Here is a 15,443-nt window from a genome sequence, read left to right as displayed (position 1 = left end):
AACCCCACTGCAAAAACTGTCCCCTAACCGCAGCAGGCAATGCACGGCACTTCATTGCACCTGCAGTGATTAAAAGATGAACTAACTGGACTGAATGAGAGAGGCAGTTTAGTGCCTTAGGCAGAGAAAAACACTAAATCCAAGTGGACACAAATTAGAAAGCAAATCCTGAAACATCCTCCTCTTGCTCCTTCCCCAGCATGTCAATAGTGGTCATATGCTACCGAGTGGCTGAGTCTGCCAGTGCTTCCTTTCCAGTAAACACTGAAGAGGAGTTTCAAGTTAAGAGGAGAAAGTCCTGCCTCTGATATTTACGCATTAACTACTTATGACAATGGTGAGCTAAGTCAGGATTTCAGCTATAATGATGGGTTAAGAACCAGCATGCTTACTGCTGCACAACATGTAGAGAACAGTACACGTTTTCAAGGGCTCATCGTCTGAACTAGGCATAGGAAAATTAACACACAATATGCTGGCTGGTTTGCAAACACTTCTAAGTGGCTATCTTTGAATCCCATGAGTACTCTTTAAATACATTATCCCCAAAACATGTGCACACTTCAATTTGCCATGACCAAAACAATAAGGGGAAGAAACAGGAAGTTTAAAAAAAAAAATCAGATAACCTTTAACAGTCTCGGTAAGAGTGTTAATTCATAAGCAATTACATCAATAAGCTAAGCTAGCAGAGGTGGATATTGAGTGCTTTATATGGCGGGAAAGTACATTTGTTTTTAAACATCAGATTAAGTGGAGAAGGAAGGTGACAGATTATGGAGAAATAAATGAATGTATTCTATGATGCGATATAGAAACATGTTAAAAATAAACTCAGTTAAAAAATAGCAGTGACTGAGATTCAATAGATAAACCGATTGAGGGCTGAATCGGTCACTGAATTCCCCGTCACTGAAAAGCTCTGTGGCCACCACATCAAACAAGGTCACTAATCTGCTACTGGCCTGACTGTCTTTTTTTGGCTGGCCCTTCCAAGCTCCAGCTCTCGCACGCTCTCAAGCTAAGATCAGGAGCTGCATGTGGGTGGGCTCAGTTGCAATTCTTCCCCTGGACACTCTCGAAATGCCGGGGGAAATGGAGTTACCCCATTGAGAGAACAGGCCTGTTCACACACCACCCACATTCTGACACCCTTACCTGGGGAGCCATGTGCCAGCAAAGAGGATCTTCTGTTTTGGTAAGGGGCGCGTCTTCTCCCATCTAAGCGCGGATCTGTAATAACAGTCGTTCACCCAGACTTGCTCTTCCCACTGGGTCTGAGATGATGTACAACAAAGGATCCTATTTCTGCCATGGGGATTTTTGGCGACAGCAGACCTGGACGAGGCAGAAAATTGGGCTCTCCTCCGAGACCACATGCTCCGTTGCTGCTGCCCAGAGGGAAAAGTGTTTTTCTCTTCTGCTTACCCACCAGTGGGGTGACTAGAAGCTAACAGAGCACGCAAGATAGGCCATTGCAGAGAAACTACATGAAGTCTTTCCATTAAGGCATAGCTGAAAATATGAGGGAGATTTCCAAAACAGCCATTCTTCTTGGGGGACATCTGAGGAACCGTCCCAGACTGAGATGTCATTAGAGGACGTTTTGGAACATACTGATAGATTAAACAGCAATAAGTCACCAGAACAAAGATGGTCTCCACCCCAGAGTTCTGGAGGAACTCAAATGCAAAATTAGTAACTATGGTACATCACCTATCATTTAAATCAGCATCTTCTATACCAGGAAACTGTAGGATAGTTAATACAATGGCCAATTTTTTAAAAAAGGCTCCAGAGGCCACCCTGACAATTACAGCCTGGAAAGATTAATTTCAGGACCAAGCAATTATCAGACACACATACACAATTTGTTGGGGAAGAACATGATTTTTGTGAACAGAAATCATGCCTCACCAATCTACTGGCATTCCTTGAGGGAGTCAACAAGCATGCAGTGGATATGTTGTACTTAAATTTTCACAAAGCTTTGGACAAAAATCCCTCACCAAAGCCTCATAAATTGTCATGGGATAAGAGGGAAGGTTCTTTCGTGGACTGAGAACTGGTTAAAAGATGGGAAACAAAGGGCAGGATTAAATTATTCGATTTCAGAATGGAGAGAGGTAACTAGTGGTGTCTCTGCTATAACCAGTGCTGTTCAACATATTCATAAAAGCCGGGAAAGAGAAGCAAACAGCGAGGGTGCAACATTTAACGATCATACAAAACTACTCGAGACAATCAAATCCAAAGCAGACTGCAAAGAGTTACAAAAGGACTCTCAAACCTGGGAGACGAGGCAACTGAATTGCAGCTGAAATTCAATTATGATAAATTCAAAGTAAGGCAAATTGGAAAATGTTATCCCAATTATACATATAAAGTGATGCGGCCTAAATTAGCTGCTACCACGCAAGGAAGAGCTTGGAGTCAGTGTGCAGAGTTCTCTGAAAACACCCACTCACTGTGCAGCGGCCGTCAAAAAGCAAACAGACTCTTGGGAATCATTAGGAAAGGGATCGAGAATAAGACAGATGATCATATTGCCTTTCTATAAGTCCACAGTACGCCCACACCTTGAATACCGCATGCAGATGTGGTCACCCTCTCTCAAAAAATATCATGGCACTGGAAAATGTTCAGAAAAAGTGAATAAAAATGTTTCGAGGTATGGAATGGCTACTGTATGAGGAGAGATTAGTAAGACCGGGAGTTTTCAACTTGGTAAAATAATGACTAAGGCGGGAATATGATAGAGGTCTTCTATATTGCGACAGGTATGGACAAAGTAAATAAGGAAATGCTTTTTACTCCACATAACCCAAGAAGTAGGGGTCACCAAATGAAATGAATAGGTAGCAGGTTTTTTAAAAAGGACTTATTTCCTCACACAATGCACAGTTAACCTGTGGAACTCTTTGCCAGAGGATATTGTGAAAGCCAAGGCCAATAACAGAGGTTTAAAAGGAACTAGATAAGTTCCTTTTGGAAAGTAAGTCCATTAATAGCTATTATCCAGGATGGGTAGGGATGTGTCACTAGTCTCAGTTTGCCAGAGGCTGGGAATGGATGACAGGGGAGGGATCACTCAACGATTCCCTGTTCTGTTCACACTCTGTCGGGCACCTGGAATTGGCCGCTATTGGAGAACAGGCTGCTGGGCAAGATGAACCTTTGGTCAGACCCAACATGGTGGTTCTTCTGTCCTGATTGCCTGTTGGCTCCAACGCCCTTCTCCCAACTGCCAATTTTTTCACTTCAACCTCAAGCTACTCCGGCCCCTCCTACCTTCCTCTTCTCACCTGGGCCGTCCCCCTCACTTGGCCCCTCTGCTCACTGAATTGCCTCTGAACTAAACCTAATGGTCCCAAAATAATGAAACTGACACTTGCCGTCACAATGCTGATTGCTCAGCTTGTATGTTAGATCCCTTTCTCCTGTCACCTTGCCTTGTCTCTATAGACTGAGAGATTCAGGGCAGGGAACACTACAGGCTGAACCTCTCTAGTCCAGCACCCTCACGACCTGACCGGAGCCAAATCAGACAATTTGCCAGACCACAGGCGGTCACTTCCACTCCTTGCTGGACTCCAAGAAACCATTAAGGGGTAAATTAGAGCTAAATCACAGCACAGAACACTGAGCCAGGACTGGGGGCTGTAAAACATTATGGGACTCGCAGGAAACTTGGCCAAAGTCATGATAAGTGGACATCCGGCTCACTAGAATGATGCCGGACCACGGAGCCTGCTGGACCAGAGAGGTTCAACCTGTACTACTCTATAACACGCCTACTAGGGATGTTAAATAGCAGTTAATTCCTTACTGGTTAGTCGACTATTCTATAATCCCCAGGGGTGGGGCTGGAAGCCAGAGCGCTACAGCCAAGCAGCCCCCTGCCACTCCATGCTGCTGCCGCTGTATCAGAGGCAGCAGTGCAGGGTGCCAGGTGGGAGCTGATCCACAAGGGGAGACAGTTTAAAAACCAGCTCCCCTCACGGACCATCGGCCCAGCAGCCCGTCTGGGGGAGGGGCTGAGCTCCTGGATGTGGCACGAGCCGGAACTGAACTGAGCTGCCTGCCCGCCTGACTCCTAATACACTTCTAATGCAGAGCCGCAGCAGGGTAGGTCCCGACCCGGTGTGAGCCAGGACTGAGCCGGGCTGCTGGCCAGCCTGCTAAACAATTTACTGGCAAGGCGGGGCAGGCGGGGGGAATGCGCGTCGTCTATAGCATTAACCTGTAAGCTTCTGCTCATCGGTTATTCGGCGAATAGACTACACTATTACATCCCTAGCGCCTAGCATAGTGAGGTCCTTTTCTTGGCCGGTCCTGAAGCACTACTGCTGTATTGAACATAATGACTCGCCTGTTCTCCAGGTGCAGTTTGTGCAATCAGTACAGTGCAAAGAAGCTAGAATAAGTACTTCTTGACCATTTAAATCCAAATTCGCAGCACTTTCCGATCGGTTCCTGATTACATGACCATCTTGTGCAGTCACACCGCTTTCCACAGAATCCGCATGGCATCTCCCGCTACACACAACACAACAGGTGCTGTGGCAACATCCACACATGCATGTGGACAACAGAGAAACGAGATCAACAGCAGGCAGTGATGAAGAGGCAGCATATGCCAGAGCAGTCTCCTGCCTTAGCTACTTGGTAAGAACGACACCAATGGGCTGTTCATGCCATGTGAATAGTTAATGCCCCACTGGTCATCTCTTATGTGCTGCTTATTAGGCTTGGGAGGCAGGGGGTAAAACCCTGCGCTTTGTAAATCAAGTCCTACTGCTACCAGTGCAGTGCAGCTTTTCCTGGGCAGATTGTTTTGGCGACATTCAGAGCTGGGAAACAGAACCCCCCACTCCCACACTAAGCCTTACAAAAAGTGTTAAGTCTGGATTTCCTGAAAGCCACTGCTATTTTTATCGTTGGTTACATTTTCATTAGAAACCCTCGCCCGTGTCTCCCACTGCATCGCAAGTTTATCTTCTGCTGCTGCTTTTTTTTTTTTTGTAGCAGGGAGGGGATTTAGGGGAGAGAGGAGATCCTGAGAGCAGAAGCGAGCGATGGTTACCTGGTCCAATATTCCAGGGCTTTACCACCGCCTGGGGTCTGCTGGTAAGGGGCTTATTCCCATGATTTGATGTGGGTGCCATTGGTCTTCAATTCACATGCAACTGCTATATGGAGCCCTGGTGAGAATCCGTGACCATCGTCACTGGGCAGCCAAAGCCGGCTGAGGAGCAGCTGGTTCTCACTGCTGCCCATCCTTTTTACGAGATGCACTGTGCACTAGCGGCAGTTCTCTCGTGCGACCAAAGCAGACTGAGCGAGAGGCCTAGTCCGGAGGCAGACAGTGAGCGCGCTACAGCAGCCATGCCGCACAAGAGGAATGGAACTCGTGCTGCAAGCCACAGCTGTACCACGGCACGCTGGCAGCAGTGAGACGCGAGCTGCTGTGTCCGCCATCGACTGGGCGCAAGCTCCGTTCAGAAGGGACAGACGGACACGCAGGGAGTGCCGCTCAGGAGGGAGACGCACGGGCAGAACTGCGTGTGGATGCCAGTACAGGTTGACCCTCTCTAACCCGGCACCCTCAGGACGTGACCAGAGAATTTGCTGGACCACAGGAGGCCAATACTGACTCGCTGGACTCTGAGAAGACATTGAGGGGTAAATTAGAGCTCAACAACAGCACAGACCACTGAGAGCCAGGACTGGGGGCTGTGAACAAACTCTAGGGACCAGGAGGAAACTTGGCCACACCCATCTTGGGTGGACATCCGGCTAAATCGTTCAGAAATATCGGTTTTCAGGAATAAGAGAATTCTGGACTAGGGAGGTTTAACCTGCATAATCCTATATGCTCTGGAGTAGGAACCTAGGTCTCAGCTAGAATTGGTTTCCTCTACTTTACTATCTAAGGCATTGGCACAGAGCAACAGACCTGCCCAGAGATCATAGAACACTAATTAACCTGGGGAATCACAACCTAGAGGCTGAGTCCTAAGCACAGGATCAAGTTAAAAACGGGTGGTAAGTCTCTAAGACAATCTCAATAGGGATGAAGAAACTTAATAAACACAAATGTTATTCCTGTACAGGCAGCATGAATAGGTATTTGATTTGGTGGATATGCCACCCTTTGAGATGCTGACAGGTGAGACGAAACATCTCTCTCTCCTTCAAGCAGAGTAAATCTGCTGATTCTCTACCCACTGCAGGGACCAGCTGTCAAAGAAGAATTAATCAATGTGCATTCTTTAAGTACTGCAGCTCAGAAACCTTTCACTAAGCAGAGATGCATTGAAGCAAGGTGGGTTTTGTGAAGGTGTATGGTGGGCTACATTTCTGCTTGGCAGATGCCTTCTTCTGGTCCGCCCATTAGCTAGAGAACCAGCTACGGAGTGTGGTCATAGTCTACATACATAAATTACGCAGCCTTCATCACGTTATTATCCAAGTGCCTCCCTGAGTTACACACACACACACACGTATATACGTGAAGCCTGGGACAGGACTCCCATTTGATGAGGATCCGAAGCACACAGAAATTCAACGTACGTGAAGTATAATTGTAAATGCCAGTGTCTGAAGTCATGCAGGTTGTGTGTATAATAAGGTCAGAACAATCGCTACCCGAGCTGTTCTCTCTCCATGTACCAATGGGCTCTTTGAGGAAGGCAGGAAGCTAAAGCAGAGAGATGCTACAATTTCCCCCCAGCATTGCATAATTTGATCGGCGATAGTTCTGAGACTGGAGGAAACCCTGGCAGATAGAACACACAAAATCTCCCAGATGGAGATGAAAACCTCCACGTAATAACAAAATCTATGGCAACCCTCAGGAAAAATGTATTTTCAGAACTGATATACACAGAGCTTGAACTCCCTTCTCTGCTGCTGCGTGGGATGCTTTGGAAATGCAGCTTACTCATCTTCGGGATACTGGCAACAGACGTTTACAAAGAAGGTTTTTTAAAAAGATCAAGCGGGAGTAAAATAGTAAAAATGCACCAAATGCCACTATGCACTCTCAATAGCTCAGGAGCTTGGGAATTGGATAGGGAGAGGTTCTCCTCTGCATTGTCAATTCAAACCCAGCCAGAGAGCTAGTCGGGGCAAGTAGCTGGCATGCAAAGCGCTGTTGGTGGCCCTGTGGTTCTCAGGCCAGGTCCTCGTGGACAAGCGATCAACTCTCACATGTTCTATCACAGCTGGCACACTCATCAGCACCCTGCCTGACGTTCTTCACCAATCGGAGACTGAACCCCTTCCCCAACCCTGGACGACGTCCTGCCATTGCAGTAGAGGTCAGCAGTGGGAAGGGCTTGCTCGGACACTGCACTTCCTTCATCCAGAGCAGGGCTACTCAACTTTGGAAGCCCTGGGGGCCACACTGATACTCGCAGCACATGCCGAGGGCCGCAACTTAAGTGTGCTTGCATGTACATGCAAATATATGCAAATAGTTTCTTTCACACTGACTGGCATGAATACAAAGATAAAGGCAAGACTAAAAACACACAAGCCCCATTTAAATCAGTTCTGCTGATATTAATAAAGGCCCACCCACATGACAGCACTTTTAAATGTTCAATGAGTGTCAAGGAATTTAAGTACTAAAACACAGATCAACAGAAGACCATTCTATTGACTCGCTATTGTACAGCGTGTTCCCAGTGGAGGCCACGTTCAAAGGATTCCACCTGTGGACCATGAGTTGAGCCCCATATGCACGGCAGGCCACAAACGAACAAGCCACGGGCAGCATGCGGCCAATGGGCCACGTGTTGAGTTATCCCTAGTCCAGAGGATAAATACAACTTCATTTGCTGAAACTACCCAGACAGTGCCTTTCAGAAGTGGCACGTTCACTTCAACAGGCTAACACGTGACGTTCCTTCCTTGCAAGCATGCACTAAACCAGCACAAGAATGCAATTTCTGACCAAATTAACACAGCCCACGGCAGAGAGCAGAGAGTCAGCAGGGAGCTGCTCACTGATTTGTATCACACCCCTGTAACCATCGCTGAGAAAATTCTGGCAACAAAATGGGACTGAAATGCAGGACTATCCTGGGAAACCAGGAGCCGTTTCCAAACTGCCTTCTGCTTCACACCAGACAGAATCTAAGATGTACGAACATTGAAAGAAGAGATTTATTTCAATGAGTGTTTAGTGATATCTGAGGCAAGCTTTTCAAGGTCTGAGTGTCTGAAGCTGGGCTCCCAAATCCTTCATTTTAGGCCTAAAAGGATGGTTCAATTTTCAGAAGTGTTGCACATCCAGCAAGAGAGATTGGACACAACTGGGGATAAGCCCGATCCTTATCAGATTAACAAGGAGGAAGAGGAGAAGTCGCTGGTCTCCCACTCTGAAAATCGGCAATAGGCGCAATCACCTAGACAGACCATCTAGTTACACGGCGGCAACAGAAAACTCAAGTGTGGACATTGAATTGGTAAAGCTGAAGATTTAAAATCAAATCCATTTTGGAAAGAACTGCATCTCAGAGAAAAAAAAAATCAAGGGAACATACGGCCTACATGCCTAAAGCGGAGAACAAAAATGACTGACTCCCTAAGGAAGGGAAGAAATTTCACATCATTAAACAAACATCCCTAAATAATATCTGGAAGTGTCTAGAAAATGGACACATGGCTTCTGAAGCGCAATGTTCATTGAGGTGGTGCAAGGGGCTAGTGCCGTCTAGTGCGCCATACCAGCATGTTACGTTAGTGGTGCGGCACACCCGATACGCTGCCCGCTGGCCAGTCCCAGCCCCCTTGCTGGCTGCCCCATCTCTGTGCACAGGCTAGAATGGCCAGCTACCCCCTGCTCTACAGCCCTGTACACGGAGACATGTCAGTGGAACAGAGGGGCAGGCGGCAGGGTTGGGAACAGGACAACTGTCAGCAGTTCTACTGTCTGCAGACCCCCACCCCCTCCCTGCAGGTCACGTGGGATGGGATGGGGGAGGGAGGGGTCCCGGGCTGTGGGGGAGGCAGAGACATATGGGGAGGTCACATGGCCCCTCTTGTTTCTAGTGGTCGTTACCACATTTTCAAAACGCAGGAGAAAGTCTTAGTATCTGCGATGGAATTTATTACAAGCATAAAACACAATTCTATATCTGTGTTCAATCTGCAGATTCACACAAGGGAAAAGTAAGATTCAAATTTGCCTTAACTCATTACCTGGGTTTGTCTACACTGGTCTGATTTGCATGAAGCTAGGAAGTGAATTTTAATGCTCAACTGTTTTCCAGAATAGCTCCCAGCACAGACACGCTTATTTCAGAAGAAGTGGAAAAATGAGCCACAACAGCCATTCTTGTTAATTTCCCTGTATTGACAAGCCCGTTGTGTGAACGTAAGAGGGTTCAGTGAATCCATGACAACAACCCTCGCCGGGCTAGAAACCCTGCTCTGATTCTGGACAGACTGCAGTTAATTCTGTGTACACGGCTGCAGTAATGCAGAGACAAACCAGCTTAGAAATGGCAAAGTGACGTTCTGACCCATCCAAGAATCTCCGTTTGGCAGAGGTCCACGAAACCAAAGACAAATTCAATATGCACTGGAAAAAGGAATGTTAGTAATTTGTGTGTTCACAACATACTGCAAAACTTTGTAGCCATCAAAAATTAACATCTCATTCTCTGACTCATAACGCTGTAGGATGCGTGCACAACACTCACATGAGAGCTCATCTCTTCAAGGTGGGAGGCTACAGTGTTAATCACATATGGAGCCTTCTATCGCTGGGTTACTGGTTCAAATGCCTACACAGGTGATTAGCAATCCAAAGTGAGTTATCCAATTAAATACATGCAAAAGGAATTTGCCAGCTCAGATCAATGCATAATGGAGATGCGGCTACTCTACCAAAACCAGAATTGTAATCATTGGCCATGAGCATGTCTACCGATCAGATCAGCAGAACATCTTGGAAGTGATACAGATACTGAATTTGCCGCTGTCATCTGAGAGCGGTCATTCCACATGTGGACAGAGATGTAGGGGAATCTCTGTGGCAGTAGGCACAGGCACTACAATTCATTTCATTGTCTGATGATAATTTCATCATGTTCTCCATACTCTTTTGCAGAACTCAGGAAGGTTTTATTTTGCATGCAGAAAGTATACGCCTTCTGACATTAAACCAGAACTTCCTTCCTTCTCAATACCTGTCTAACGAGCCCTGCCCCTTGTGCCCCTAACATCTGACACCCATCCTGCATCCATTTCTCCAGTCGCAAACATAAGCCTACTTCATTGACCTTAAACTAGTAAAAGCGCCATCATTTGATGCATTGTCGATCTCAAGACTAGGGGGAAAGGGATCCTGATTGTGACTAGGATGAGCCTAAGACAGAACTGTGAACAAGACAAACAGCGCTTTTGGCTCCCATGACACATACTTGAAACAAATCCAAAAAAAGGAAGGAAGGAAGAAAGGAAATGGGAACAAAATCTGGTACTCGACTGGATCCCATGCAGGACGTTATTGCACAGCTGTCAAACCTTCAAGCAGGCAGATATCATCGTAACACCCATACTATTACAAAGCAGACGGGGGAAGACAACGTAAAAAAGGGAAGACATGAAAGTGTGTGCTTCTGCTAGCAGGCAACAGCTTACCATCTGTAGAAACTGAACACACCATATAGTCTCTGTGACTGGACACAGGATAAAAGTGTGTAAAACTCACACTGAAAACTGTTGGTATGCTCTTCATATCAGAATAGCCCATGTGCAGAAGAAAACCTCCCAGACGGTTCCTTTTTAACTTCTCAACGTTAACAAAACCTTAACATTGGCAGAGAAGTCAGGTTACACCCCCATTAACAGCTATTCAAGGTTTACAAAATGCCTGATGCAAAGCTTCTCAAGAAATAATACTGCATTGCAAGAGAAACGGTTCTACTGAGCCAACAAGAAATTCTGATACAGGTTTGAAAAACACATGCAGTCTGAACTGTGAACTGGTCACAGTAAATAAAGTTTTTCCAGCCCCAAATTATCTAGCAGCCACATCTATTGGCACCAAATAAATGTTATACAAATTAGAAAGCGCTTTCATAGATTCTGCATCTTTTTTCTGACTGTTCAGTTCCAGGTCTGTGTTAAAACATTTTCTGAAATGTCCAGCTACTAAACTATCGGTGTTCTACCAAAGCATTTGTTTTAAGTGAGTCTAACACTAACTGTCTCCGTGAAATACACAGATTCAAGCTTTTCATGGTGTGACCTTTTGCGAGTAGAAATTAAACCATGAAGTGTTCCACCAAATGAGTCTCTGGCCTTCAAACCAAAACATTAGCAAGCACAGAAAAGGAATAAAGCTAAGAAACATGTAACCTTACCTCCTGAAGCCGTAGTCGTATTTTGTTAATGGCTCGGAGCCAGTGAGATCTTGCTGGAGAAAATGGTGGAGGCTCATCATCATCCAGGTACCTGGAAACACAAGAACAATTTTAGAAACAGAAAAACCATGAAGTGAAACTGTCTCGTTCAAGGAGTGGTACAGAGCAAAGGCAATTATAGCTCAAGAGGCACATGAACATCCAGCACATCCGAAAGCCACACACAAACCCGAAGCTACTCCTGTAAAGGAGATGCCGATCTAGAGCAGTTAGGCATTGAACTGAAATGTGGGACAGAGGAATTCCTAGCTTTGTAATGGGATAAACCAACTACAGGTTGGACCTTCCTCATCTGGCACCCTCGGGACCTGACTGTTCCTGAACGAGGGGATTTGCCGGACCAGGGGATGTCCCTCCCATCATGGCCCATGCTGCCGCCAGCTAGAGCTCCAGCCTGGCCCCACTGCTGCCTGCCCAACAGTGGCTCCCTGGGCTGGAGCTCCAGAGCTGCGCGGCCGGGGGCCAGAGCTGTGCGGCGGGGGCCAGAACTGCGTGGCCACCGCTGCCAGTTCCCCCCTACTGACTGGCTGCAGAGGCCACACCAGCCTGCTTCACCACCTACCCTCTGTGCCCCACTCAACACTGGGCTCCTGGGTGGGTGGCCGCCTTCTCTCCCCCCCAGCCAGACCTTCCTATACCTGGCCTCTGCAGTCCAGGAACATCTGTGGTCCGTTGCCAGACCAGTGAGTTCTGGTTAAGGAGGGGTACAATCTGTATTCTGAACCTTGGTGACTTACAAGATAAACTTCTTCCTGGTCTTTTCTGGGAGAAATTCCCCACATGAGGGAAAGAAATATTTTTGCATCTTAAAAAAAAGAAACCGTCTAAGGTAGTTAGAAATCTGAAATGTTGAATCAGAACCGGGAAAAGGGGGTAGGGGGAGGCGTTCGTGGTGACAGATGCATTATAAATGCCACCCGTCACGGGACGGCCGCAAGCACCAGCCCTGCAAGGTATGCACTCCTCTGTCCTCCACACATTCCGGTTGATAATACATCTCTACAACCACCCACCACACTGCTTGTGTCCTAATCCAGCCTTTGGACATTTCCCCTTCACCCGGTGAGCACTAAGGGGAAGGCACCGGGTCTCTACCTGACCCGACAGCACCAGACCCGTCACAACGGACAAATGTAAGCAAACAGTTATTTCTGGGGAAAGAATCTTGCTCCTTTGAAATACGGATGCAGGATCAAGTCTGACGAGGGTGAAGAGTTCAGTGCTCTCTTTTTCACCTGCCATTTTGGTCCAAAATGGTGAGGGCTTTCTAGATTTCTGATGTAAGGGCTTGTCTACACAAAAATTGCACACATTTAACTACTAGAATAAAGATGCTTATAGTTCATTCTTGTTCCTGGAGTCGCAGGTTCTTTTCTCAACATCTGCTCTGACCACTCATAACACACGCCAGAGAACTCCCCAAAATAATTCCTAGAGCAGAGCTCCTACACAGATATTCAGTCTGGATTTAAAATGTGTCAATGACAGAGACTCCACCTCAGCCCTGGGTAAGTTGTTCCAATGGTTCGTTTCTCTCACAGTTAACAATTTACATGTTATTTCTAGAATGAAGTTATTTAGCTTTAACTTCCAGTTGTTGCACCATGTTAAACCGTCTCTGTAGCTGATGAAGTCTGTTTTACCCGTGAAAGATTGTGCCCAAATAAATGTTAGCCCCTCCCCTGCCCTGCCCCTCCTCAACCCCCAGCTCTGACTCCAGCACCTGCCACGGCCACCCCCTGCCCTGAAGGACCTGGGCAGTGCCAGGTATGTCTTCTAGTTCAAAATAAAACTATTGGAAACAGATACTGTGTTTACCTGTCAGTGTATAGTTGTGATACAGTGGGGATTGTGTTCACTGTTTGCTTTATTATGCTGAGTGTGCTCTGGGTGTGTGTGGGGGACGGGGTGTGCGTGCACGCACACGGGATGGGATCTTTGGGTCAGACTGCCTGAGGGAGGCACATAGGGAATGGCCCAGGCCGTTCTGTCACCTGATCCTAAGAGGAAGATGCAGCCAGTGATGGTCATAACATCTTGGGCCCGGGAAGCAGGACACAAGAGGTTGTGGAGCGGCCTAGAGGGCTGGGACCAGTTGCTGGGTGTGGGTGTGGGTGTTGGTTTTCTCGGCTGGCTTGGGGGGCTGGGCAGCCCCAAGGGTCTAGTTTGGCTCCGGGCCCCTCTGACCCCAAGATGGATTGTACTGATGGCTCCTGGTCCCTATATCAACAAGTCCATGCTACGCTGTGTCCCTGTCAATGAATAAACCTTATGTTCTGCTTGCCGGCTGAGCGTCACGATTGGCTGCGGATGGGGGTGCAGGGCTCAGCTGGACAAAACCCTGGCTGGGATCATTGAGTTGGGGTTGGTCCTGCTTTGGGCAGGGGGCTGGACTCAACCTCCTGAGATCTCCAGGATTCTATGACTTCCCCACACTCCGTGACAATAGTATAGTAATATTGGTAAGTAAATCCGTGTGCGCGTGAAATTTCAGTTTGTACTGACTTCACTAGTGCTTTTATGTAGCTTGTTTTAAAAGCAGGCGAATATCTAGTGTGTCCTGCCAGTTGAGAGCTCCTCAGCTAGAGAGCAGAGCAATTGGAATTACATCATCATTGAAAACCAACACCGAGGATGCTCATGATGCAGGGATTTTATAGGCGATCAACGGCACATTTCTGCATCAGTAAGCGTACATCACCCCTGCCCTGAGTCACCAACATAATCCATCAGTAATCATCTACTTCTAATGGTATAAATAATCGAATGAGCTACTCTTCAGCTTTCCTGTAGGACCAGACACTTGTTCAGAGCTGTGCTGACTGCAAATGGTCAGAAGTTGTTTAACTTCCCAAATGCATGTCGTATCTAACCACCAGATGTGCTCAGCTGCTAGTACTGAACCCTGAAGTCCCGGTTAAGGTTCCATGTTCATGCGCAAGTTGGATACAGCTGAAAGCTTTTTGGAGCGGGATGTCACTCGTGCTGCATGCAATATAAAGGTGGGGAAACGCACAAGGTTTGCCCCTTAACTTCTCACTTCCGTCCCTTTGGGCTTTGGATGCAGCGTGTCCTGCCACGCCGTGCACTGCCACTAAACAGGCTTTGCTTGCTAATATGGGGATCCCCTCCTGGCATGCCCACGGGCGAGCAATGCAGACTGGAGAATCACTGCAGATGACTTGCTAGGTCCCTGAAGGGCAGCACTGGCACTTCTACCATGCACTAAATACAGTTCAATTTTCCCAAACATCTGTCACCGAGTGCCGGGATACCTATCAGAATACAGCACATCCACGTGAGTAACTGGCTGTCAGGGCAGAGCTTAAGATGCCAACATTGCAGCCTTGCTTCCAACTTGGCATTCAACAGAGGCTATCAATAGCAACAGTAAAATGACCACTTCTCTGATTTTAATGGAGATTGCCTATCTCCTAGAACTGGAAGGGACCTTGAAAGGTCATCAGTCCAGTCCCCTGCCTTCACAGCAGGACCAAGTAACACCCCTGATGAATTTTTGCCCCAAATGGCCTTTGCAAGGATTGAACTCACAACCCTGGGTTTAGCAGGCCAATGCTCAAACCACTGAGCTACCCCTTCCCTCTGTAAGCTCCCACCTCTCCAGGGCTTTATTCTGACACTGGCCACACCCCTTACCTCTCCGGCCGCTCTGCTGAGAGATCCTGGGGCTTCTCCAGTGGGGGGGTTAATCTGGATGCACAACGATCTTGAGATTTCGCGTCTGTCTCACTGATCTTTTCCTTCTCTGTTGTTCCATCGCGCTGCTCCCGGGGCCCCTCCTGCTCGCCTTGCCACTCCTGCCCCTCCTTCGGATAGCTGCCAGCACTCTGGGAGGAATGGCTTGACTCCACGTCCCGGTGCTCATCCTCCTGCTCAGAGCCGTGGGCACTTTCATGGTAATGGTCCAGCTCACTCAGCTGAGAGCTTCCCTGACTGATGCTGCACGAGGAGCCGTACCTGCTACTGCCAGCAGGACTA

At 47.5% G+C, this 15,443-nt stretch overlaps 1 protein-coding gene across 6 annotated transcripts in view; it reads right to left on the bottom strand.

The window, feature by feature from the left end:
- Positions 1–15,443, bottom strand: part of UNC13B (unc-13 homolog B) — a 341,304-nt gene that overhangs the window by 179,161 nt on the left and 146,700 nt on the right. For all 6 annotated transcript variants that reach the window (XM_075932839.2, XM_075932833.2, XM_075932834.2 and 3 more), the window contains 2 exons: positions 15,102–15,440; positions 11,385–11,475 (listed from right to left, as the gene is read on the bottom strand). In XM_075932839.2, coding sequence (XP_075788954.2) covers positions 11,385–11,475; positions 15,102–15,440 — 430 coding nt within the window. The remainder of the gene's footprint in view (positions 1–11,384; positions 11,476–15,101; positions 15,441–15,443) is intronic.

This window comes from Pelodiscus sinensis, chromosome 6 (assembly GCF_052426305.1).
Source record: "Pelodiscus sinensis isolate ZL-2025 chromosome 6, ASM5242630v1, whole genome shotgun sequence".
NCBI lineage: Eukaryota > Metazoa > Chordata > Testudines > Trionychidae > Pelodiscus > Pelodiscus sinensis.
This window is presented reverse-complemented; position numbering and strand designations above follow the sequence as displayed.